Source organism: Amblyomma mixtum, chromosome 2, assembly GCF_055824585.1.
Source record: "Amblyomma mixtum isolate Tamu chromosome 2, ASM5582458v1, whole genome shotgun sequence".
Classification (NCBI taxonomy): Eukaryota; Metazoa; Arthropoda; class Arachnida; order Ixodida; family Ixodidae; genus Amblyomma; species Amblyomma mixtum.
Genome location: NC_143013.1, coordinates 19,612,237 through 19,638,004, shown reverse-complemented (window position 1 = coordinate 19,638,004; position 25,768 = coordinate 19,612,237). Strand labels below are relative to the sequence as shown.

The following is a 25,768-nucleotide window of genomic DNA, read 5'->3' as shown; positions in this document are numbered from 1 at the left end:
GAGGAGGAATGCCTGGGGAGGGGGAGGAGGGTGTGAAGTGGGTTAGGATAGGGAGGATGAATCTTGTCCAGACATGACGGCCGCTAAGGATGATTAACCGGTTGACCTGCAAAACTGTGAAAAAAAGGCCAGATCAGCAGATAAAGAAGGCCCGTTTAAAGGACCATAGGCACCTAATTTTAGTAGCATGTTTCTTTCCTTCAAGCGATGCGTTAGACATTAGAATACAGGGTCTGTCCTGAAAGTAGTGAGACAAGTCGCGGCGTGACGCGTGCATGCGCTAGATCGGGAAACCGCTTTTGTAGGAAGGAGGGGGAACCTTCAGCTTCACAATGCAAAGACCTCAGTTGGCTTCCAGCAGGTCAAGCGAGTGGACGTGTCCGAATGTGCACCCCTGTTTCGTCGCTGCGCCGAGGGAACCATGGAGCGAACGTTGAACAGCGCACGCGGTGCAGCTTTGCAATAAACTGAGTAAATCACCTACCGAGACATTTGGCAGCATGTGCGAATGAAGCAGAGTCCAGGTTGCAAGGGTTCGAATGGCACAAATCATTTACAAATGGCCGTGACCACACAGGACCACACAGTGAACATTACCGTCCGTAACCATCATCGACGGGCGCCCGGACCGTTGCCCATCGTGAACGTCTTCACGGCCGTTTGTAAATGCTTTGTGCCATCAGACCTGGACATCGCATCGTTTCCACACGTTGTCTTTATCACGTCGAATGACTCGGTAGGTGATGGCAAAGCTTCACAGCGTAGCGCTGTTCCTCAGTTCGCTCCATGGAGGTTCGCTCCATGGTTTCCTCGACGCAGCGATGAAACATGGGTACACGCTCGAAGACGTCCACTCGCTTCGCCTGCTCGGAGCGAACTAATCTGGTCGCATTGTGAAGCTTAAGGGCCCCCCCTCCTTCCCCCAAAAGTATACCCAAAAGCGCTTTCCCAATCTAGCGCATGCGAGCGTCACGCCGCGACTTGTATCATTACTTTCAGTCCACCGCGTGGTGTTCGCTTCTCTCATGCTGTTTCGGTTTCGGTTTTGTCTACCGAACGACTGCTGTGACGTGTAGTTGGTGTACCGGTCATGTAAGGCACTAAAAAAAACTGAAATATAATCTCTGATACATAGCCTTAGTTCACTACAGCACTTAAGCCAGCCTGCTTCAGGATGTGGAGTCACAAAAAATGACGTATCAGCCGTTTTTTTCATGGCTCACGTGACCTAAACATACACATCCCAGCTATCGTTCGGCTGATGAAATCGAGACAGCATGAAGAAGAAATTAAATTATAAACTATTTAGCTGTCGTAGGTGGACATCACGTGGTGATCCATGTGCACTAACGTCTAACACATCATTTCAAAGAAGAAAACGCGCGTCGCCAGGGATTGCTGCAAGAACCGGTCAGCAAACTCACGTCATACAACTCTTAGCGTGCACGGGCATGCAGTTACATGCGGAGAAATTGGAAACGGACTCAATCCTTCCGTAAAATTGCCAGCTTGCAAGAAAGTATATGAAATTCTTAAACCGATCGAGAACGATAGCTACGTATTCGTTTCGCTCTTGAGCAAAGTCCAAAATTCTTGGACAAAAATTTTGAATACTGAAAAATTGTGAGGTACTGTTATAGAAATATTAAAAATAATTGTTCATTCTTCAGATGTGTAGCAAAACGCTTTTTACGATAGCAAAAAAGTTAATGCCCAAAAAAGCGAAATCTTACAATATATGAAACCATTGCGTTCATTTCGTTCAAAAATGCTTTTGTGCGGCTGCTTAGAACAACGTCAATCACCGAACAAATTGCTGTGATATCATCTGCTCGCCAGAAGGGTTCTTTTCTAGTCATCTCGACGCTCACGCTGCTCGTGTCACCGGCTCGTGCTACATGACCTCCGAGATAATTTGAAAGAAAATGTTCCACCCAGACCAGAAAGGAAAAAAAAAAAATGTGTTGATTCATACCTCAATATCTATGACTATTTTTACTTTTAACAAATATATATTTTTTTTGCATCTGAAACCTTATTGGCATGCTAGAAAATACAACACGATTTAATGAAGCATAGACACCTATAGTCGGATACAACTTAAGTCTGCAGTGAAGCTCCGCCCACACCCTCATTACCGCCAGCCACTGTTCCTCCGCGAGGTTGCAAAATAGTCCGTTGTTCAAGCTTTCCTTGTAACCTAAATAAAGATCTAATCACAAAAAAAAGATTATACAGGCATAGATTTTAACATTTTGACTCGATTATTAGAGTGGCGCATTGAAAGCTTATTTCTTGATTGAGCTCAAATAAAGCGTTTGCAACGCAAAAACCCGGCGCGCGCCACGCAACATCGCAAGAGGCAAAAACCATAATTTGAAACATTTTGTGCGACAATGGAAATACTGTAACTTTCTTCAATAAAAATTAATATATAATAACTCTCATTACTGTTTACGGCGGTATAAAAAAAAATTGTTTGTGCTAGAGGTGCTAATGACGCTTTTCACTGCTGAAAACAGATGGCGCCACTGCCGCGTTTCAGCGAAAAAACGGCGTCTGCGGGTTTTGGTTTCACGATCTCTACGCAGACCACTACGATTTCGTTTCATGCACGGCTCAACTAAGTAAATAACGTTGTAAAACTTGCTACGATACAAAAGTTACCGTATTGCGCAAGCTCTGTGTGCAGTTTCACCGCAAACGATCGAGCGGTTGAGGCGGGAAAATTTTTGCAAGTCTTTACGATAAAAACGCACAGTACCCCAACACACCAAAAACCTCTCAGAAACGTCTAGCTAGACGTCTCTGAGAGGTTTTTGGTTTGCTGGGACGGTACTTCTGTTTCCAACATGGATGTCATTCCTGAGGACGCGTTTTTGGCTGAGCATAATTATGCTTCTGCCGTTCCTCCAAATGCTTCGTCGAGTTCGCCTTCATCGACTGCGCAGTTATCAGGTACGCCTCAGGAGCTCCAGGACAGCGCGACGACACCGAAGGGGTTATTCAAAAAGAACAGAAGTGGAAATGCCCTCTGCAGTGCCGCTCAGCAAATCGTGCTGAATGTTTACATGAGGCTGCGAGAAGAGGAACCGAAAGCATTGATAACGGAGATCTGCGAGAGGGTGAGCCACCTAACCGGTGTGAGCTTACGCAAGGTTTTCGATATCAAGAGCGCTGCGAAAACAATAGACGGGGAGCTACGGACGCCTCCACGGAAGCGGCCTAAACGTGACGGCTGCAAGAGGCGCATTCACACGTATGACAGCTTCGTATTGACCGCATTAAGGAACTGCGTGCACAGCTTTTTCCGGCGCAACGAGGTTCCAACAGTGCAGAAGATTGCTGCAGAATTTGCATCCGCGGACGCCTCAGAGGAGCTGCCTACACTTCAGCCATGGACCATCCGCCGCCTCCTCCTGGACATCGGCTTCAAAAACGAGAAACGTGGGCGGAACTCCTTGCTCATCGAGCGCGAGGACTTGTTGCGGTGGGAACATAAGTACCTGTACGAGATCGCCCGCTACAGGGAAGAAGGCCGCAAAATATTTTATCTCGATGAAACGTGGGTAACCGCTGGCCACACAGTGAGTAAGGTGTGGTCCGACAAGACAATCGAGTCGTCACGCGACGCGTACTTGCGCGGCTTGACAACGGGGCTCAAGCAGCCGTCAGGAAAAGGCCAGCGGCTGATTGTGACTCACATCGGTAGTGAGGATGGATTTGTTGATGGCTGCTTGGATGTGTTCTTGGGGAAAAAAACAGGCGACTACCACGAAGAGATGGACGGCGACCGTTTTGAGACGTGGTTTAGATCCGTCCTCGATAAGCTGCCAGCTCGAAGTGTTATTGTCATGGACAATGCGTCCTACCATTCCAGACGCGTGGAGAATGTCCCGACACTCTCGTGGCGGAAGGCAGACATTCAAGGCTGGGTGGCCTCGAAGGCGATACCGTGCCCCGCCACCATGACGAAGAAGCAGCTGCTTGACCTTGTAGCCACCGTCAAGGCTCAGTTTGTAAAGTACAAGGTTGATACAGCTGCTGAAAGTGCTGGGTGTGCTGTCCTTAGATTGCCTCCCTACCACTGTGAGTTTAATCCTATAGAACTTATTTGGGCACAGATTAAGAATGGAGTGGCAGCGCTGAACACCACATTCAAGACGAGGGATGTGCAGGCTCTTCTGCTTGCCGAAGTGCAGAAGGTCACGGCAGAAAACTGGGCCAATGCTGTGCGGCATGTGAAGGACATCGAAATGCTGTTCCGGGAGAAGCGTGGGTTTAGCAACAAGCTGGAGCCAATCATCATCAGCTTGGGAAGTGATGACAGCACTTCCGAAACCGAGCTTTCTGGTATCGAGCCGTTGTGGTGATCTCAGCATTGTCACAAACAGCGAGTCATATGCTTTTATCACCATAATGTACGATCTTGCTTCAATGCCCCTAGTTCTGCCATCTGATAGGTGTAGAGGGTTTAACGTCTCAAAGCGGCTCAGGCTATGAGGGACGCCGTAGTGGAGGGCTCCGGATATTTCGACCACCTGGGGTTCTTTAACATGCACTGACATCGCACATTACACGGGCCTCTAGAATTTCTCCTCCATCGAAATTCAACCACCGTGGCCGGGATCGAACCTGCCTCTTTTGTGTCAGCAAGCCACGAAATAAATTTTACCCATTGTATCACTGGTGGGTACCCAATTATGCCACCTCTTGAGCCTACCTCTGCATCACCAACCACGAGGCTCCTGAAGCACAAGCTCACTTTGCAGTGTTGTCCTGGAAGCCTCATCGTTTCCATATAAGATGAACTCTCTGATGTCAGCGGTGCCCCTTCGATCGCTCTCAGTGCCGTGAGAGATGCAACTGTAGGAGAGCACGGCATGCCTCTTTTAAGTGATGTTCAATGTTCTGTGTTGCTTGGTGGCGCTGGTCCATTGCGATCATCTCCCCTTTGAACTCTCTCTTTCAACAGTACGCATTAACAGTGGGCAGTCACTGTGTGAATGTAATGTTGAAGTGTAAATGCAGTGTATGTGTATCTCTATATGTGTGAATGTCATCCCATTCTTATACAGGCTCTTTCATCTCCCTGAAGCCACTCAGTCTCTGCTCTCTTCCCTCGAATCATCCTGCACAACACAACAATATTGTTTATTAAATTCAGCAGTAAGCATGAGGTCTTTCTGCTGCCCATGTCTCATAGGTGTTTTGCTGCAACTCGAAACACTGAGTTATTACAAACAGCAGTGAAAAGTTGATCCAGCAATATTGTGTTGTGGACTCCTATATATTGGTGTTCAGCATAAACCAGTTTTGTCGCAGTTGCTGATTATTAAACATTACCTGTTCATACCACGTGGTATGAACAGGTGCGCTAAGCAGCTGCAGCTGCTTAGCGCACCTAACCAAGCAAATAAATTGGGCCCAAGAGCTTTCCAAATTTCTAATCATATGCAGCTTAATGTTTTATATGCAGCAGTATACAAAAGCATACAAAATTGCACGGCATCTACGAATCGTCAAACGCAGCTTACGACTCCGCCGTCGAGTACGCGGCCGTCTCGTGTTTCGCCTCCATTGAAACGCGGCCGCCGCGGCTAGGATTGAACTCGTCATCGGGCTCAGCAACCGAGTCAACAGAACGCCCGCAAAGACGGCACTCACCTTTGCTCAGCGACCAGTTCGGACAGCGCTGAACAGCTGATACAATACGCTCGAAGCTTCGGTTTAAACAGCGAAACAAGGAGCACTACAGCAGTGTATGCGTGCACTTGACATGGAAAGACTTCATTACGAGTTGTCTCTGCAGTTAATTTGTGCCGTGCTTACGCTGCACAGTCTATGCGGGTGGGAAGTGAGGAACTGCAACGATGTCGAAAATACTGGCTTTCTTCGCTTCAGCTATTAGATTTTAAGTATCACCCGCGTGATCGAAAACTGCGACCGGGGAAAAAAAAGCGAAGCTCGCTTAACTCGACGTAAAACGAGCTCAGCAAGCAGCGACTACGAAGCGCCAGCGATGAAATGAGCTCTACCGCGGCCTTTTCAACAGTGAAGTGTTCACACTTTGTTCATGTCTGCTGTACACGCACCGTTTCCACTGATGAAAACACACTACAACAACAGCAGACGATGCGGAGTACAGTTACAGTACAGTGAACGAGAAGTGTGGTATCAAGTACGACGCCATTTTGAAAAGGTCGCATGACGTCGATTTTTTTCCTTTCTGTGATTGGCGGGCGGAGCAACACAACGCACACGGACTTTGTGCCCAGTGTTAACAACTGCTGTTTTTTTAAGTTGTATCCTACTTATAACTTTGGTGGCATGTTTTATTCTCCGCAATGATGCCAAAACACTATGCATGGATCGCCATGTAGTATTGGCCTGCAACGGCTATATAATTTATAAGCGAATTTTATCGAACGATGTTGCGATGTCAAAGTGTGGTTATGTGTCACTATAGTGTACTATAGTGTCACGTGAGGCATGGAAAAACTACAATATAATCATTGCTTCATCATTTTAATTCAGTGCAGCACTGAAGCCAGCCTTCCTCAAGAACCAGAACGAAAAATAATGTAGAAGCAGCGATTATATTGCAGTTTTTTCAGGTCTCACGCCCTTTGACGTCACAGTCATCGTTCGACTGTTGAAACCAACCGAAACGAAATAACACAAGAAATAAATTTGATTATTAAGTATTTAGTGGTCATAAAAAATACAACGTAACTGTTCATGTATAATATTATCTTACGCATTATTACAGAGAAGAAAGCACGCACCTCTAATGCTGCTAGCGACAAACCGTCTACAGTGACCAGAAGAGGCATTCAGACACATGTCATACGCAGCCAGCGTAGAATCGCGGGAAACATAAATCTTTGTTGCCCTCGTTGCATGCTTGTTTCGGAGTCATGACTCCAGTGAAAGTGCAGTTTTAGGAGAAACAAAAAATGACTTGGACCTTTGCGTTCTCTCAGTGTAATCACGTTGAAAACGAAGCAAACCATTATGCAAGCTTCAAACGACCATGGGGAGAAAGAAACGCCCGTTCTACTACCGCAAGGCAAGTAACGCGCTACTGTCTTCCCGGCCGCTTGTCACACCTGCAAGAGTTACTAAAACAGCAGTGGTTGCTTCATCTTTCAGATGCTCGCCACCGCAAACTGAAGATAGCTGTCGCCATGGCACTGATTCGCGCGAAGCCCAGCGGCGTTTCTGCCCGCGATTACGTGAGGAAACTGGCAGAAGATATGCGCAACAGTGACGTTAAGGTTTTGGAGAGATTCAAAAGCCTTGAAAATGACATCCTTCATTTACGGCAAAAAGTCGCGTTAATGCACATCAGGGGCGGCGTCCGTCCGGAACCATCAGGTAAGGCCTTTCCTTTTACTGCGTTTGGAAATAAATTTAATCTGCTTGAAATCAATTGTGGCTACCTTGCTAGATCACGCAAATCCAAATGTTGCATTCATACGCGGTCATAAAGCAGTGTTTGCGCACTTACCAGCAGTCAGAGTCGAGAACTGTGAGAACAAAAAGGCCATGGTGATCACCTTTGACCTTTCGAGAGTTTAAAACCCATATACCGTTAAATAATCTAGTTGTTCGTATGCCGGCCTATTGCGCGCCACAGGCAGTCGCGTGGGCCAGGAAAGGATTAGGGGCTTAGGAGCGCACTGGCTTTATGATGATGTGCTCTTTCCCTCTACTGTGCTAGCCTCGTTAGCGTGCTGGAAGCTACCAGGGCGCACCGTGCGCAGCTTCCGGCAATCAGACGAGGCTTCGATGAGAGAGAAAAATTCAAAAACCAAGAAAACGACAAGTGGATCAAAAGCTGGCATGGCAGGCAGCTTAATGGCTGCACCCATGATGTTCCATCAGAATTCAACTGTACTTTGTGCCCTGTTGCAGCTTTTCACCGCGGACCACCGGAAACCTGCCCAGAGGAGCTTTCAGATTCTGCAGAACACATCAGTCAGCACTGGATGTTCTTGCAGAACTACCTGTCAATTAAATCCAACGTAGCCCTTCTCGGCCAGTCGGACAACGACGCCGAGTCTGAGGAACTCTTGTTACATTCCGCAGATAATCTCCTGCGTACCATTCGCGAAGGCGCACCCCTAGGACACATCGAAATGGACCTCTGCAGGAAGGCGCTGTCGGCTCTAGCAAAGTTGTGTGACGACCGGCGCTGCAATGTGAGACAGTCCCTCCATGCAGCTGCAATGAATTTCATCACCGAAAGTGTTCACGAAATTGTGGTCTGGAGAGAACCCTTCAACGTAAGTTGACTACAGTTCTACAGTTAGAGAAGACATACACCTAACACTTACTACCCACCAAGATTACAGAACCTAACACACCGCTTTACACCAGCAACCATTACAAAATTCATCTGAACATTTTTTACATTGCAGCATATTACGAGTGCTCCCAACCAAAAATGCAAAGTGCAATTAAGAACAAAATATGTTGTGGAGTTTTACCGAACAAAGACAATATTTGCCAAATGTGCACAGAAACCAGAGATGTTGGCCGAGCCAGGAAGTTTGAAGTATGGAAGTGGCAGCTCAGGTGTGCAGTGCATGTACTGGCAGAGATGCAACACTGGGCACTGGCAACAGTCTCCAGCGCTGCTCATTTGCATAGTCTCGACCTGTTGAAGTAACTGACAGGGTGGGCCAACTGGCCTCAGGTTGGCATGACAGACCCTGTAATTGCCATGCATTTGCTGCTCTTAATTACCTACTGCTCTGATAACCTCTTGGTAACCTACTTCAGCAGGCAAAACACTAACATAGGCGCCACCTTCTCCATCGATTTGTGAATGGGCTATCTGATATACTGTGATCTTTCTTTTATGTAATTTTCCTTCAGGTAACCACTTAGAGGAATTTTTCTGCACTTAATGACACATGAAAAACAATTTCAGTTATTCTTGCTTTCTTTCCACTAGTTCCTTGTCAGCACAGTTATCTGGGAAAAAAAATTGCCTACCGGAATCTTAAGTATTAGGCTCAAAAGAGAATAACTGCTTACAAAGCTCCTTTGAACCAGAAACAGGAATAAGTCTCCTTATAGGCGCTTTTCCTCTTTCCTGCTTGCATTTCACCTTTCCAGGCTTCTTTTCATGCCTTTCCTGTAACTCTCTCCAGCGAGACGCACTTGCGTGCAGTGAACATTGACCACTCCTGAATTACTGCAAGGTGCAGCACCCCACAAAGGCACAGTTGTTTCAGTTTCCACCTTCTTCAAGCTCAAAATATCGCAAAAACAGCTTAGTCACAAGGGCAAGAACTCGCAGCAGCCATTGAAAAGCCGAGGTTCATCTGCCGGCCGGGGTGGCCGTGGTTCATCTGCCTTTGGCTATGGGACTGATTTGATATATACATAGTGTCTATTCGACCTATTAGCATTCTCCTAGATTCAGCGAAACATATCGCAAGCACTGTGAATAAAAATGGATTTTTATAGAAAGAAATGGGGCTGCAAGGTTGCCAACTACTTTCATTTGGAAAACATGAAGTGCAGTCTTTTACAAGCAACACATGCCATTTCATTTGGAACAGAATCAATACAAAAGAAATGGAATCGCCACCCTTTCATTTGCAAACACCCTAAGAAATGTAGTCAACAGCATGAACATCAGTTTCCTTCATGCTATCTGTTAGATTCCTAACATGCTGGCGAGTAACTTCGATCTCCCAAATCAGTAAATTTCCTTAACATATTTACACCGTGCAAAGTCCGCTAAGCAGACACTGCAGATACTTCATAACGTTTGGTGTGGTAGTAGTGCCAGATTTATGAGCATGCCGAGAAAATTGTGTTGCTGGGCCTTGTGTTCTTCTCATGGGGTACTAATAATGCAACATATTCTTATCACATTCTCAAATTTGATCCCCGTTCAAAAACCCAGCAAGCAGCTACAGGCATGAAAGAATAAGAAATTTTCTGTCTAATAAGAAAAAGTGGCCAGATTGCTCTTTTCTTTTTTGCCTCAACACTTGTGCAATACTACTATATCTCTCACATACTGCACTCCACAAAAACTTGCAACCTTGTAATTCAATGTCTTCTTTCCAATTCTAGTATACACAACTGGAGAATCTTGCAAGCTGTGTGGCAGCCCTGGCCAGCGGACAAGCCCTTGTGCTTCAAACCACCACGCACCTTACGGACAAGCTGCTTCAGTTTGCAGGCTACATAAACACATTACAGGAAGACCAGCGAGGCCTGGAAGCAGAGTATTTTGACCGCACATTCTATTTGCTGCAGTGCACCGAGACCGTTGTAGAGTCACTAAAACAAATTTCCCATCTTGACTGCTGCAAGCTCTCTGATACAGCAAAGACATTGATGGAGTTCTCCATCAAATGCCAGGAGACGCAGCCACTCTTTGCAAACTACCTGTACGAAGTTGTAACAAAGCTGAACAGCAGCTTAGATGCATGCTACAAGAGTAAACAACATGTAAAAAGGTATGTGTAGCACTTCAGTTATTGAGCTCCACCAGACCAGTTTAATGCTCTGAAGTTTGAGGTCGGTGACATCTGTAGGAGCATCGCTGGGACTTGTGGTTTCAGTAAGGGAAACAAACGTCAAGTCAGAGGTGTATAATAAATTAGATTTATTCAAACAAACCTCTTTCTCTCATGAAAATGTCTATATACATGTAACAGTCCAGGTAATCACGAGCTTGTGCAGAGAGGAAAAAAATCTGCTTTTGTCTGGTTTTTGGTTACTCTAGCGCACAACACTGACCTTGACAAAGCCAAGCACTCCGAAATTTGAGCCTGGAATGCAAACATGTCAGGTGCATAAAAACCACAACATAGTTAAATCTGAACTGTACGGCTTAGGAAAACAGAAAAAAAAAAAAAGGTAAGAACACTAGATCTTGGCTACATGCCAGAGATGAACCTCTTGTCCTTAGTGTTATCACACACAGCGCACGAGGTTATACTAGTATCTGTGAGTCAGCATGGACTAGAACAAGGCACACTGTCTCACCACAAGGGCAAGTCTATCGATAAATGATCAAAAGGCAGCTCGGACGCAACCGCAAATATGAAGACAACAGAAAGCTGCGTGCAACAGGCTTAATCACTAAGGCAGAGTTAAACCAGAACAAGTGCATAGTAACTTTGAGACCAGCTCGAGCCACAAAATATAAGCACTAGACTAGCTCGAAACTAAATGAGAACAATGGAAATGGAGAAGGGAAAAAAAGAAAGATGGAATTCGCAGTATCTCCCAGTTGCCGTCTACCCGACGACACTGCGAGAGTGCAAGATTAAAAAATAAACCTTGTTGTGCTCAGGTAAAGCTGGATTCGCTTAGAAAACCCCACAGTGCAGAAGAAATCTGCAATGCGCACAGATCACTCCAGTGAGAGGTCAGTTATCACAGTCATCACGTCCAACCAGAAAGGTACTTGCCGTGGTGCATCACAACGTTATATACTATCTTGCACCCTGCCAACAGTAATAGAAATGTCCGTCTTTTCCCTTTGCCTTTCCTTATGGCTCAATCAAGAAAATAAACAACTCAAGAAATGCCTTAAACTAGAGGGCTTTGAGAAACCAGAAAGAACGCCGTGAACCCGGACAACCTACATCACGAATTGGAACTATAAGACTGGGCTCTTAAACCCAGCGGCCTTATCAGGCATGACGCTTTTCCGGTTTCTAGCAAGTCCCTGGAATAATAAAAAATACATCTTCTAGGTTAATATGTGCGGGTCATTTGCTTCATCGGCAGAGTTTATGGATGATCCCGAAGTCAGGAGCTCCGTGTCACCATTTTCATCTGTGCTCCGCAGCTGAGATGTGGTCTGCAAGGGAACAACAAAGCACTTGCCACAGCTCTTGCAGCATTGCACATCGACAAAACAGCTAACGACAAAACGTTTTCAAAGATATAACAAATCTAACCACAGCTAAAGGGTGCAGGTCTGCAGCATGCCATAAGAGTTAACCGCAATGCAAAATGGCCTTCTTGCTCAAGTTCTTAGTTCTTCAGGTGGCAATAGTGAAAAATCATAAATTTCGGGGCATTCAAGTCCTAAACTGGCTGGATGAACAGAAGAAAACCTAACAGCACTTCCATCATTTTTACTTGCCGCAAATGGACAATCTGGCTATTATATCTCAAAAAAGTTTCAATGATGAATCTACACTCCTGCATGTGAAAACTAGATTTCCCTTCCATGCTGTTTACCATGCTGTGTAGTGTACCATCCCAGCCAAACATAACATCAGTGTGGGTGCTGTGTGTGTGTCCATCTCGTTCACTGTCCCTGATGACCTACAACTCTGACATACGAGTTACAGTAACAGCACAAGGACCTTGGATCTAAACATGAAACAGTAGAATTATGACCAGGTGCCATCACCCATCATACACCAAGATTTTAATTCCAGGGCACTGAATTATGTATAATGTACTATACCTATAAAAAGCCTAAATGAAGTGCAGTTTAAACCGTGTCGGGAGAGCTACAAACCTTCGAGTAGTGGTACTGAGGCACTCTTATTGCTCCAAGGGACTTGTAACATGTAAGGTCAAGCAAAGTCCTGAAAGAGAAAGCCAGGTTTGGTAAGTTTTACACTTTTAGCTGTGGAAAGGAGATTACAGTACATAGAGCTGGCAATAAGATTACAAAACATTAGGTGATAAAAGCTACTAGCTACTTATTATTCAGGTGCACAGCACTAGTAGATAGGAACACAAAACACTCCAGCAGTATGGTTTGCACACTACCACGTACTGCAGTACACACACACATAGCAAGCAGCCTACATATCAAAATCATTGAGGCCCAATGCACGGTCAGATTTTTCAAAAGCTACTCATTTTTTTTAACAGGCGTTCTGAAAACACAACCATGTAAAAGAAGTTCATGAACATACCTCAATTTATTCCTCATCAGGTACAGGCCTGCTGATGCAAGCACAAAGACAATAACTGCAGCAGTGACGATTCCAATAGTTGCACTGGACGATGCAGACGCTGGGCTGACAAGGCGGTCAGAGTCTGGTCCAGCAATCCGCCTAGAAATACAAAGAACGGCAAGAGGTATTAAATACTTGTGGTTACCGCTAAACACTAAGGCCGCACTGATACATTACAGGGACAGCTCGTTGGTAACCAGAGAATGTGCCTTACAGTCGCATTTTGATAATCAGAACTCAAACACGACAGAATATTTGTTTTCATTATCCAGAATTCGAATCGAGTGGAACTTGACAGCTTCCCTCAATACATGTCCCGTTAATAGGGCCAAAGCATAATTCCGAACGAACCGGAAGCCTAACCTGACGAGATTTCACCATCGATTTACCATGACAATGCTGCCCCACACACATATGCCGTCCATTGCAAGCATTGTGGTGGGTCTGGTCCAGCAATCCGCCTAGAAATACAAAGAACGGCAAGAGGTATTAAATACTTGTGGTTACCGCTAAACACTAAGGCCGCACTGATACATTACAGGGACAGCTCGTTGGTAACCAGAGAATGTGCCTTACAGTCGCATTTTGATAATCAGAACTCAAACACGACAGAATATTTGTTTTCATTATCCAGAATTCGAATCGAGTGGAACTTGACAGCTTCCCTCAATACATGTCCCGTTAATAGGGCCAAAGCATAATTCCGAACGAACCGGAAGCCTAACCTGACGAGATTTCACCATCGATTTACCATGACAATGCTGCCCCACACACATATGCCGTCCATTGCAAGCATTGTGGTGGGTACCGTATTTTCCGGTCTATAAGTCTCACCTGTTTATATGTTGCAACCCCCTGCAAACGACAGTATTCCAGAAAAAAAATCGCACACAAGTCACACCAGTGTATATAAAACACACCTGTTCATTCTTATACTCAGCAGCTCATACTCAACAGCGCACAACTAGAATTTTGCACTAGCTCCTTCGCCTCACAGGTGGCATCACACTCATGTTAACCCTTCGAACGCAGCGAACTATCAGCTTTTACTAACAGTGAGCTCCACCTAACAGTGATTTCTTTGTTTTAGGCGAATTCAGCGTACTTCGTGTCACCAATACGGCGTTATTTTTTGCTTTTTTTTTCATACAGCGAACGCAGTAAATAACTCGCAAAACAGTGAGCGGGGTAGCATGGTGTTCACCATTTCTGAGCAGAAAAATTTTTCCACCAGTAATAGTTTCAATTTTTCTTGCAATATCAAGCTTAATGTGCATCTTCGAAACACAAGCTGACTGCACGATTCTTTGCACGTTTACCTGACAAGTGCTGGCATTTTGGTGTAGCTGTTTTCATCAGTTATGACAGTTCGTAGGAAATTTTCCACGCACCAGTAAAAAATTAACTGCTAGTACCTTACGCTGGAAAGCTAACAATTATCTTTCACAACACCTGAATACACTATTTACGTGGTAAACACTTGTTTTCGAAGGAAACAAAAAATTGAGTCTGAGAGGGCTGGGCAAGAACAATGCACGACACTCACGACCATCAGAAGTGATGCCAAAATCAAGACTTCCGAGAATAAGGCTGAACTAGATGATGTGGTGCACACTTCGTTCCGCCGTTGTGTTCAGTCCATTTGTTGCAAGGTTATGCGGTTCTTATGTTTCGAAGAATGACAAACAGCATATTTGCCTTTTTAAATGCATCAGAATATTATACAACTTCTCCACTTATCTTACTGCCTTTGTATTCGAGAACACATTAGCTCTGAAAATACATTTGTGAACTTACACGAGGGCATCGTGGCACACAACAGCAGTTGGCCACCGGAAGAGGTAGTGACACTTGCCGGACTCGTACAGAAACTCTGGCGAACCCTGGGGGACAAAAGGAACACCACAAGTTGGCACAAAATTAAAATGGCCAAGTGCAATGAGTACAGCCAGTGGCAGCAGCGTTACCTAGCAGAAAAAGCAAGGACTTCACGATCGACGATATAAACACCATAGAGGGGTTTCTGCACACAGGGTATGCCAGTTCAAACCCTGTGTGGTGCTGCTCACATTTCCGAAACTGGTCACCCAGTTTATGATTTGCATTTTGCTTTTCTTGCACTCAAATTTAGCAGCCGCACATTTCCTTCAGGGTGTGTGGCATACTTAATGTCAAGTCCAGAGTTGCGTACATGACTCATCAATTATCAGCTGTGAGGCATGTTAGCAGCAACCCTGGAAAATGTGCAATCCTGTCAATAAGGTGAGACTAGCACATTACACCGAGTAAGCACTAGAAAGTGTTGGTTGGTTATTCGGGTTTAACGTCCCAATCCAACTCAGGCTATGAGACTGTTTAGTCCATCAAGTACAATAGCAGTAAGCTAACAATTTGACCCTACACGAATCTGGGTCAAGAAGGGCAGAATAAGCACAAGTGTCTTACCAGGCCAGCAGTTTTGGAGCACTCAAAACTGATGATGGACTTCACACTCTTTGAAGTTCGGCCGCATTTCCTACCCAGGGACTCCATTTCAAGCAACAATTCTGAACCTAAAAAATACAACGATACCATGTTGTGAGAAACAGCAAGCACAGAAGGCACTAGATTGATATGCCTAATACACCACTTGAGAGGTTGCTCAATACACTACTGGTCTTCAATAGTAATATTCTAAGCACAACAAAAACTATTGCTTTCTCCATATGTTGCACTAGCTTGTTGGTTCAATGATTGAGAAGTGCACTGTACTTTATTTTACTTTACTTTATACACTGTACTTTATATCCAAAGCACAAACTTTCCTTTACCTGTTCAAAACTGAAGACAAGTTCATAGTAAGATTCAGCCTCTTCTCCACAAGGATGCCATCCTTTTCTACAAAGCTGGACTCAGGTATTTACACAGAACAGAAAATAGGCCCCGCAACATGCCATGAAGTATCCAGGTGCCTTACCTCGGACAACAAATTTCTTGGTGCTAGAGCTGCCGATGTCCCTGTAAAAGCCTGCGGCGCTCTTGGTCTGGCACACACTGGCTTCAGCGCAGACTCCTGGAACACCGGTGGCCACAGGCTCTCCCAGGCTTACCATGTAGACATAGCCATCCTTGCCCCTTTGTTCGGACACGTTGAAGGCACTGTAGGCAGTGACAAGCAACCGGTCGGCACACGGTGCAGCAGGTGAAACACAGAACAAGTTTAAAAGAGCATACACCAAATGAAACGAAAAATTCGCAGCCCTGTGCAATTTCATACGGTAGTGCACATGAACACTTAGGCCAGAACATAAAAAAAAGTGAAAGCAGTACTAGTATATTTCACACCTCAAATGATAGTTCAGAATGCAACAGCAAAACTGATACATTGAAATTAATCGAAGATGCTGTAAACATCAATTTTGGCAACTTGGAAGGAACGCACTGTTTTTATCCCCAACACCATTTAAAGTAAATGTTGCAACTGAATTTAGCTGCTACTATTATATTAAGTTACTGTTTAAATATTCAACCACTTAAAGAAAAGAACTACCCATGATCTAAGCACAACATACACACGCCACATATCCAAAGCACAAACTTTCCTTTACCTGCTCAAAATTGAAGACAAGTTCATAGCAAGGTTCAGCCTCTTTTCCACAAGGATGCCATCCTTTTCTGGAATAGCCACATCTCTGCAAAAGAATTTTTTTTCCTGTAAGTAACAGACCTACTTTTTTTTGCAGCAAATATAGCTTGCACTTGCAAGAAAGGCACACGGAAAAGCAGAATGGCCATGACCACTCAACAGATACACTAAAATAAAGCCTTGGTCAGACGTGCAGTTACAATCTCAAACAGCAAAGGTTGATTTCAGCTTCTGAAGCTGGGAACCATGGAAGAGACAAGGCACTGTTCACTCATAACTAGACATTTGTAACACGAACATACTGTCATGCTCAATCATAAGGCACAGCTTATCCATGGGATCAGTATCCATGGCACTACCATTCCAGTCTGATACAAGTTTAGTCTGCAATGAGTGCCACGCAGAAATCCTCCGTGACAAAAAGTAATCCTCTTCTAAAGCTTTTCTCGTTGCCCGAACAAAAAACTAACCACCAGACTAAATTATGAGCTCAAGAATTTCGATGCACCTTGCTTGTCTGATGTAGTCGAAAATTGGCTGTGGCTTAGCTAAGGTTAAGCCTGGATATACGTAGCGAAAAGTGCCATAGCGGTGGCCATAGCACGTCGTTCGGCCTCTTGGTGACGTCTCTTTGCGAGGCGTTCCTAGTGTTGTTCATAATAAGCAAATGGTTTTTACATCTGTGGCAGTTATAAGTGGGCTCTGCAGTATAGACTGATTTCATCCACTGAAAGACTTCATAGTGGTCAAATGTTTAGGGGAATCCCCCAAGGAGGAGTAGATTTGTAATAAGGGAGTAATTACTCATTGGCATCCACCCAAGCGCAGCCATACGGCTACGAAGGAAAGCTATACAGCTTTCTCAGAAACTTCGTAGTTAAAAAAAAATTCGTCCTGGTCCGGGGTTCGAACCCGGGACCACCACTTCACCGGAGCAGTCGCTCTACCAATTGAGCTAACCGGGACGGCAAGCTTATGGTAGGGCGAGAGCGAATTGATCAATAACTCGAAGTGGGAACTGTGTTGGTCAAATGTTTAGGGGAACCAGGACGAATTTTTCTTTAACTACGAAGTTTCTGAGAAAGCTGTATAGCTTTCCTTTGTAGCCGTATGGCTGCGCTCCGGTGGATGCCAATGAGTAATTACTCCCTTATTACAAGACTTCATAGTGCCTTCCAGTTGTCTTGTACCAAGCTAAAGGCCAATAAATTTCCCAGTGCCATCACTCCATACTGTCCCCCTCAACTTATTTTCCCTTTCTCCATATCGACTGTCACTCAAACAGGCTGCCGCATTACATGCACTGCTGGAGCCCCTTTCTCAGAAAACAGTGAAAAACCCCTGCACGTATGGCACAAATTCAAAGAGCAAGCAGCATTCCACAGAGTGAGGACCGGCAACGGCACTCACTCAACAACAGGACAAGCGGTCCTCGACTTCCATCGGAAGACAAACAAGCACTGGTCGGGCGTGGGACCTCTCACGAACTCCAGGACTCCAGTGCTGCTGCCACCAGTGACGCACTCGTGCTGGATCAGCGTGGTGGGGTGCTGGGAGGTGCGGTCGTGGCAGACATACGGGTCCCCTCCGCCATAGGCCATGTCAACACGGCCAGGGGCTGCAACACGCAGGAGTGGGGCTGAACGAGCTTAAAACTGATGTCAGAACAGGCTTGACAAGTACCATTCTGAGATGGGCGGAACTGGTCCAGTCAGTACACGATCATGCCATACAGAACCAACACAAGGAACTCTGGCCTTCAACCTGAATGCACTCTGCAAACATAATTTCAAGTCCAGCACAGTTCCAGGCCATTGTGTTGTGTTTCTCACACTGGTTTTGTTCCCAGTCATCAACATGAGAAGTTTGGTTTGGTTTGGTTTATGGGGTTTAACGTCCCAAAGCGACTGAGGCTATGAGAGACGCCGTAGTGGAGGGCTCCGGAGATTTCGACCACCTGGGGTTCTTTAACGTGCACTGACATCGCACAGTACACGGGCCTCTAGAATTTCTCCTCCAAAGAAATTCAACCGCCGCGGTCGGGATCGAACCTGCGTCTTTCGGGTCAGCAGCCGAGCACCATAACCACTGAGCATGACATGAGAAGTGATGCCAGCACAACTCACCAACAACAGACAATGTAAGCGACTGTGCTTTTCCAATGGTGAAGTCATGTTCACTGTCGCCTTTGCTGCGCATGCAGACAGCAGCAGAGCTGGGGCAAGACTGAACATTCTGGTGGTCTGCATTCATATCGCTGCACACATTCAGCCAGTATCTGAAATTGAGAACAAAAGTGCACACACGCACCTTTGCAGATATACTGAGCTGTCACCAAGCGGCAACATCAGTTCACCACCTGAAAGACCAATAACCTTGGCAATGCGACTGAATACCGTTAGCAGAGGACTACACCAGACTCCCATGACAACAACATGCAGCAGATTCATTAAGAGATGCAAGCTTACATGTTTCCTTGTTCATCAGTCACATTCCACACATGACTAACGGAGGCCAAGAGGCCGAAGTCGTAAGTGTCGTCACCAGATGTAACCACACACTGTCTGTGGTCTGGCACACACACCAAACTTGTCTTCCAGATGAAAACTGAATGGCAAGCGTGCTTCTGTATTAAAAAAAAAAAAAAAGACCATACAGGTTAGAAACAATATCAATATTTGTGGCACAGCTCTGCACTTGCCACAAACCACTTGGAACTACAGTGAAACCTCATCAATTTCACCCTCGATTCGATAATTCGACATTTGGATCATTTGAATATTTTTTTATACTCCCCTAAGATCTGAAATACTGAGGTTTTACTGTATATGGTTGCAACAGAGCAAGTGCTTGGGAGTGCACAAAAGATGCTACAACCTTTTGTTAGATACGTGCAAAGACTGTCACTTACAACAGGCTTGCACCTCACAGGGGAGCAACCCTCAATATCTGGAACACTTTTCTATTGTGCAGAGTAATCTTTCAAGGCAGAAATGTAACTACATAAAGCATGCCATGGCTTAAAGCTGCAGTGCTGGACAAGAAATTAGAAATCTCCCCAGCTTACATGTTCCAAAACTGGCCAGCCGATTCCAGCATTTTCATCGCACTCAAAGCTCACTTCAGCTGATTGGGCCACAGCCTCTGCAAAGAGAAATGAAAACATCTTGCAAGGCACTGTTTGCACTAAATATAAAAGGGAGACAACAGGAAGTATAAAAAAAAACAAAAAACAAAATACAAGCAAAAAATTTTCATGAGAGTGCATTAACTTCCACTACAGAGGCTACAGCAGCTGCACAGCTGTTGCTTGACTTCAGTTTATCCATATTAAGTGAATAAATGGACGGGAACCATTCAGGTTAAACATTTAATTTTTGACAGATCTTGTGAGCACAGGCCATACAGCATCAGTAACGGGAGCAGGAACCTCCAAGCCTTACCACTTCCGGTGCATGTGCTTCCATTGGTGTACAGGACCTTGAGGCTGCCTTGGATGTAAGTGAATGAGCTGAGCGTCCCATAGCTGCTCTCTGAACCAGCAGAAACAAGGCAGACTGAGCCACCGCTACAGCCAGAACCAGCAAGCTTTGTTTGGCCACAAATGTCCAACAAAAATTTCCCTTTTCCATCCTGCTCAGCCACCTGTGAAGAATGGTGAGGAGACAGGCAAGGGATCATCAGCATAATGATACCGTGTGAACTGAGGAATTTTTAAATGTTTGCCTCCCAGTAACCCATTATCACAGTTTGGAACCAAGACTTTCTGCCCTAGTAGAAGACTAAGAGCTGTGCCAGCTATTAAATCTTGCATTTTGGCTGCAACACAAGTATGCCCATTTTAGCATGCAGCAATTTCATTTTTCTTATTAAATTATTTTCCGCATGATTCCATGCCATCCCAGGCCACTACTGATCAAAATACCCAGCTTTAAGGAAAGAAATACATTATAAACAAATACTGCTGCTAGTTAAAGTGATACAAGGTCAGAAATGACAACGACCGAAGACTATTGAACTATGTTACCCGCATGACGTTCAAAATTTATATTATGCACTTTAATACAAATAAACGCTCAAGACAATTTTCAGCCAGAAGGCCATAGGGCAGTCAGTGTCTCACCACATACCTCGAACACAGTACTGTTGTTAATTTATATTATGCACTTTAATACAAATAAACGCTCAAGACAATTTTCAGCCAGAAGGCCATAGGGCAGTCAGTGTCTCACCACATACCTCGAACACAGTACTGTTGTTGCGCTTCAATCCAGAGAGATCAAAGCTGAGTCCGTGCTGAGGAATGCTGAAGATGCACTGTTCGCCGGGCACAACCTTCCTCTTGACCTCGGGGCAGACCAGGTTGGTCCTCCACTCAAAAATGTACAGGCAGTTATCTCTGTCAATGTCCAGAAGCACAGGCTGCTCCTAGTGAAGAGAAAGAAAGAACTCTCATGGGCAACATGTCTGGGGACTGCTCCTTGGCTTTTAGTCAATTCCCACGCATTCGGAGCAGCAGCACCTATATGCAGTGGCATTCGTTTCTCCCTCTCTAGTCGGCAGTGCACAGCAAGCAAAATGCTAACTGGCTGCAAGTACTCAGGAAAGCTGTACAACTGTGGATCTCAGAGCCACTGTGAGACTCCAAGGCCGACAACAGCTTGAAACAACTTGCAAACTCATTACAACATAAGCCTGAACTCTTAAATGGCACATCCACTTTAATATGGCAGCCCCGCTGCAAATAATGGGCATACCTAACTGAAGAGATGAAAACGCTAATTCATTAAACTATCCCCAGCAAACAACGTTATTTTAATGATAATGGGTTCATCCAATGAATAGGTTTTCCGTCACCCCAAGAATTCACCATGCCTTGCAAACCAAGTGCCAACCGCAGACAGAATGCCAAAGAATATCAAAGAAAAATGAACGCAGCTGAAAGGAATATTGCGACAGCGCACTCCCTTTAAACAAAACTTGACAGGGACAAGAAAACCTGTTGCATTTCCTGGTAGTTCAACTGCCAAAAGAGGCTGTACAACGTAGTTTGCTTCAGGTTACCATGCCACTGCCATGCCTTTTCGCGTATACAATCAAACCTCATTATTACGAATGCGGATAATACGAATTATTGGCTACATTGAACTGATCCTAAACATTTTTAACAAACACGCGTTTCTTACTTTATATATCGAATGCGGTTTGCCATAAAACAGATTGAATTGGCAAACGCTAAGCTGAACCTGCTCAGATTGCAGACGGCAAGCTTTGCCGCACTACACAAGTGACTGGTGGTGGTGCGACAAGCGTTCGTGCTGTGGTTGGTGCTGTGGTTCACGCTTTATCTCTCATTTGCCAGCAGTGCCACGGAAGATATAGTGGCGAGAACAGCCGGTTAAAAGGTGGTCGGCACCTGTTTTCACCTCTCGCACCTGTCAATAGTGCCCCGAAACCAGCGACAAGGTCGGTTGTTGTAGGTTTCCAGCGGCCATCCTTTGCTCACATCAACTGTCATGGAACGGAGGTGGAGAAAACAGCAATAGCTTTCGTCCCCAACTATGATTTTTACACGACACCACTGCAATGTGAGGAAGCCAACCTAACTGCTGTTTGCCCCTCAGTTTTTTGCGGTCTCCAATATCATCACGTGTGGCTTCAAAACAGAGCTAAAACTATGAAAATGGTCTCTACCAGTTGTTCTCTCAATAACTAAATTTCACTTCTCCAGCAACAGTTCTTGGCAAAATTTTTACGTTGAGAATTCTGGCTACATCGAACTATTTTACGATTTTTTTTGCCAGTTCACTATAACGAGGTTTCACTGTAGCAGTCTTCGACTCCTTGGCACACTTCACATCATCAAGAACTTTCACCTTGGCTTAAGACAACACATTATGGGGATGCTTTTAAGCAGTTCCTTCCATACTGTACACATATTGTAGGCCCAATGCATATCCTAAAGCTAAGAAAATGCCTATAAAATCATTTCTTTGATCATAAATACATAACAAAGACAAGAAAAAAAAAACTATGTGGCAGTAATTACCCAACACTTGACCTAATCTATCATGTTTAAAGGAAAAAAGGAAAGCTTTATGATGTGAGCGAGGTCTTTGGAAGTGTCAGCATATTATTAAAAAAAAAAGCTGTTTTTAAATGATAAATTACCATATAGGCACATAAGGAATGACCTGATTAGGATGTTATTTTGCCATATATTTCCTTCCAGGTAAGATGATTGAAATCTAAATGCATATTTGAAATCAGCATTTTGAGTCTCTCATAGCCTTAGTCACTTTGGGACGTTAAACCCCATAAACCAAACCAAACTGATATCAGCAGTTTATGATATATCTTCATGCTAAGTTTCAGCAAAATAGGTTCCCGAATAAAAGTTTTTAAGACCCTCATTTCCCCTCAAACAACGCAGATGTGGTAGGTACAAGCAGGATACTGATAAAAGAAATCTTACCACAGTCGTTGATGGGTCGCACACAAATATCACCCGAGCTTTGTTGGATGCCGATGTGTTATAAGCGCACTGAGATCCGTTCACATAGAGGAGGGTGACATGCCCTTCAAAGTCATTGAAAGGCTCCATGAACACCTCCCCCAAGCTCTGAAAAGGAACATTTCACTCATAAACAAAAAAAAATTTCTGAAAGTCTGCCAAGAACTGCCCACACCTGTCTTTCAAGCTCCAAAGCAAACATGCAACTACTTTTATAAACTGCCGAACTAGAAAGTTGGCAGCATGGACAAGTTAGATCTCTGAAACCCTGCCACCATCATAGAAACTAAGATAAGCTGTGTCTTATAGTTGTTCTTCGGTAGATTACATGAACACCGACTATTATCCTATCCGTATCATTAAGGACTAATAAATAAATGGTCACAAACGAAAAAAAAAAAAAAGCTGAATGGCTGGCAGCTGCATACATTCTTGGGAGCCAAATTAAGATTGTGAAAGCATCACAAATGTCACACTGGAACAAAGGTTCCCTTCAATTTTCTTTCTTTAGCATGACTCCTACAAAAAATAACTCCAATACGAAGGTATACAGAAACAGCCTTTCTGACTACCTGTCTAGTTGCAGACATTTTGCCTGGTTTTGTAGAAAAAAAAAAAAAGAAAGGCAACCGAAATGATCGTTCTTTTGTACCTCCACTGAGCTCGTAGTCTTGGACATCCTGATGAGGCCAGCATTGGTGAGCATGTGGTAAGGTGCCACGGCGTGAACGGGCTGGCAGACGTTGATGTAGTACGTGTAGCCAGGGTCCCTGAGGTTCAGCACCGTGTGCCTGCCCGTCGACTTGATGAGAGGTGACAGGTCGTACTGCTCAGTTCCTTCGTCGACGACACAGTGCAGCTGCATAGAAGCACACATCGGGCAGACATCAGGCAGGGATTGGTGCAGGGATTGGTGCAGCCAATGGGCACGGCGATTGGCACAGTGATTGGCACGTTGCTTACGCTGCAGCCCATCTGGTAAGCACTGATGACTGCACACCTCTGCCCAGTCCCAGGTCTTTTGACATGATATTCAGGCACCAAGTCCTTGTGTTAAAGTTGCACTGCATCTACGTTGAGCACAGTGCCAACCACTAAGTTACTGCTCACACTCATCTGATAAACGCGTGCAAATCAACGGCAGTGAAAAGCATTTTTGGCACAGCCACGCAGACAAAGCCCTTCCAGCTACTACAGAAGCCTGGCTGCAAGACAGGAGATGGATACTCACCACCCTACGGCACGCCCTTTCCGTGTACCACGCGAAGTAGTAGGTGCACCCATTGTCCACGTGCAGAAGTTCTGGCCCCAAGTGGGAGCGACCAGCCGGGGCGCACACAAACTGTATCATGCTGCTTCGCCTCGCAGCAGAGGACGAGGACGCAGAGAGGCCGAAGCACGCATCGCCGTCCTGATACTTGAGGAACATGACCCCATCGCCGAAGTGGATCTTCCCGTTGGCCTTGCCCAGGCTCACATACTTGTTGCTCGAGCCTTCCTTGAGGCACATGCCTGGCACAAAAGAACAGGAAAAGGTTCTGAAAAAATCTCCCTGCAGGGACACTCGAGAGCATGCAAAGCAGATTTAATCATATTGAAATAAAAGGAGTCTTAAGTTAGCCACTTGATGTGCGTGCATCTTCTTAGCAAAATGAAGCAAGGCTAGGTTTTCTAATGCACTGTGCATAAGTAAACTCATTCGTATCAACTAACATGCGACAATGAAAGCGGACACAGAATGCCACACATCCTTGGACGTAACCACAGAAGCCTCCGCTTTCAAACATAGCCAGAAGCTACATGAACCTGGAGGTACTGATGCCCTGCCTGACAAGAAAACAGCTATGTCAACTAATGATCGCAGCAATTGCAGTACCACTTTTGCATCACACTGCAGAGTGCTAAACAATAAGCATGCCACGCAACTAAAGATTATCGCTACACAGTTTGACCAGTAACAAGTCAATGAACAAATGCAAAAAAAAGCAGAGACCAGCCAACTTCAGACAACTTCAAGTCTATATGTAATGGAAAGGCTAACGGAATGGCAAGGAGCATATTTTTATTATTCTTGCATAGTGCTGCCAAACTTTACTACTTCAAACACAACTTCATATTTTGCTTCCCTGCCTCTGATCAGCAAGGCCTCCATAAAACTGTGCTTGGGTCGTTAAAGTGGTCATTCAAGTATTTTGGCAGCTATGCTTCTGGCCCAAACAAGCAGCACCCCAAGCTGGATAGTGAAGAGTCTTATTCGTTGCAGCAAGCTACTCATTATACAACGAAAGCTAATGTTTCCTCAAAGCCTCGCCACTGTTTGTGATTACAATGTTCAATGAAAGGCCATTTCATTCTTGAGATGTATGGGGCAAAAAAAAAAAAGGAAGAGGGCGTCTCTGCACAATTAAATTCCTATCACATTGAGGTGATTGACACAACTTTACACTGTGGGTCATTAATGAATAACTGTGGGTAATGAATGAAGTCAAAGAATTATGGTACGATGGCGAACTTTATAAGGTATGGAAAACCCAACAACGGCAGCCAAGGATTGAAAGGCATGAAAATTATGTTTCACAATGCTTGACATCTTGCACAGCCCATTAATTGCATTCAGGTAGTTGGCAGACACTTCATCTTAGTGCAAGTTTATTGCTTCCAAAC

The 25,768-nt window shown here is 44.9% G+C and overlaps 3 protein-coding genes across 5 annotated transcripts in view; 2 read left to right on the top strand and 1 right to left on the bottom strand.

Annotated features, from left to right (window-relative positions):
- The first annotated feature begins 2,852 nt into the window (after positions 1-2,852).
- Positions 2,853-4,373, top strand: LOC149358587 (uncharacterized). The gene has a single exon (XM_089567567.1). The coding sequence runs from the start codon at positions 2,853-2,855 to the stop codon at positions 4,371-4,373; it is 1,521 nt and encodes a 506-aa protein (XP_089423693.1).
- A 2,468-nt stretch (positions 4,374-6,841) lies between these two features.
- Positions 6,842-10,639, top strand: LOC149358586 (uncharacterized). 2 transcript variants are annotated; one of them, XM_089570710.1, is made up of 4 exons: positions 6,842-7,072; positions 7,156-7,380; positions 8,095-8,291; positions 10,102-10,639. In XM_089570710.1, the coding sequence occupies exons 1-4, from the start codon at positions 7,018-7,020 to the stop codon at positions 10,498-10,500; spliced, it is 876 nt and encodes a 291-aa protein (XP_089426836.1). In that variant the 5' UTR covers positions 6,842-7,017; the 3' UTR covers positions 10,501-10,639. The 2 variants fall into 2 exon arrangements, with proteins under 2 accessions (XP_089426836.1, XP_089426835.1); XM_089570709.1 differs by having other exon boundaries at positions 7,921-8,291.
- The window catches only part of Lerp (lysosomal enzyme receptor protein), a 74,956-nt gene continuing 59,803 nt past the window's right edge, over positions 10,616-25,768 (bottom strand). Inside the window, exons 27-42 of one of the 2 annotated variants that reach the window (XM_089570707.1) lie at positions 24,336-24,616; positions 23,757-23,963; positions 23,066-23,212; positions 20,830-21,018; positions 20,034-20,235; positions 19,658-19,734; positions 19,059-19,216; positions 18,717-18,868; positions 18,001-18,208; positions 16,553-16,636; positions 15,922-16,103; positions 15,411-15,517; positions 14,763-14,848; positions 12,924-13,064; positions 12,518-12,587; positions 10,616-11,845 (exon numbers count right to left, since the gene is read on the bottom strand). In XM_089570707.1, the coding sequence (XP_089426833.1) occupies positions 11,735-11,845; positions 12,518-12,587; positions 12,924-13,064; positions 14,763-14,848; positions 15,411-15,517; positions 15,922-16,103; positions 16,553-16,636; positions 18,001-18,208; positions 18,717-18,868; positions 19,059-19,216; positions 19,658-19,734; positions 20,034-20,235; positions 20,830-21,018; positions 23,066-23,212; positions 23,757-23,963; positions 24,336-24,616 (2,402 nt within the window). In that variant the 3' untranslated portion in view covers positions 10,616-11,734. Of the gene's footprint in view, positions 11,846-12,517; positions 12,588-12,923; positions 13,065-13,114; positions 13,427-14,762; positions 14,849-15,410; positions 15,518-15,921; positions 16,104-16,552; positions 16,637-18,000; positions 18,209-18,716; positions 18,869-19,058; positions 19,217-19,657; positions 19,735-20,033; positions 20,236-20,829; positions 21,019-23,065; positions 23,213-23,756; positions 23,964-24,335; positions 24,617-25,768 lie in introns of those variants that run through there. The other variant, XM_089570708.1, reaches the window with a different exon arrangement.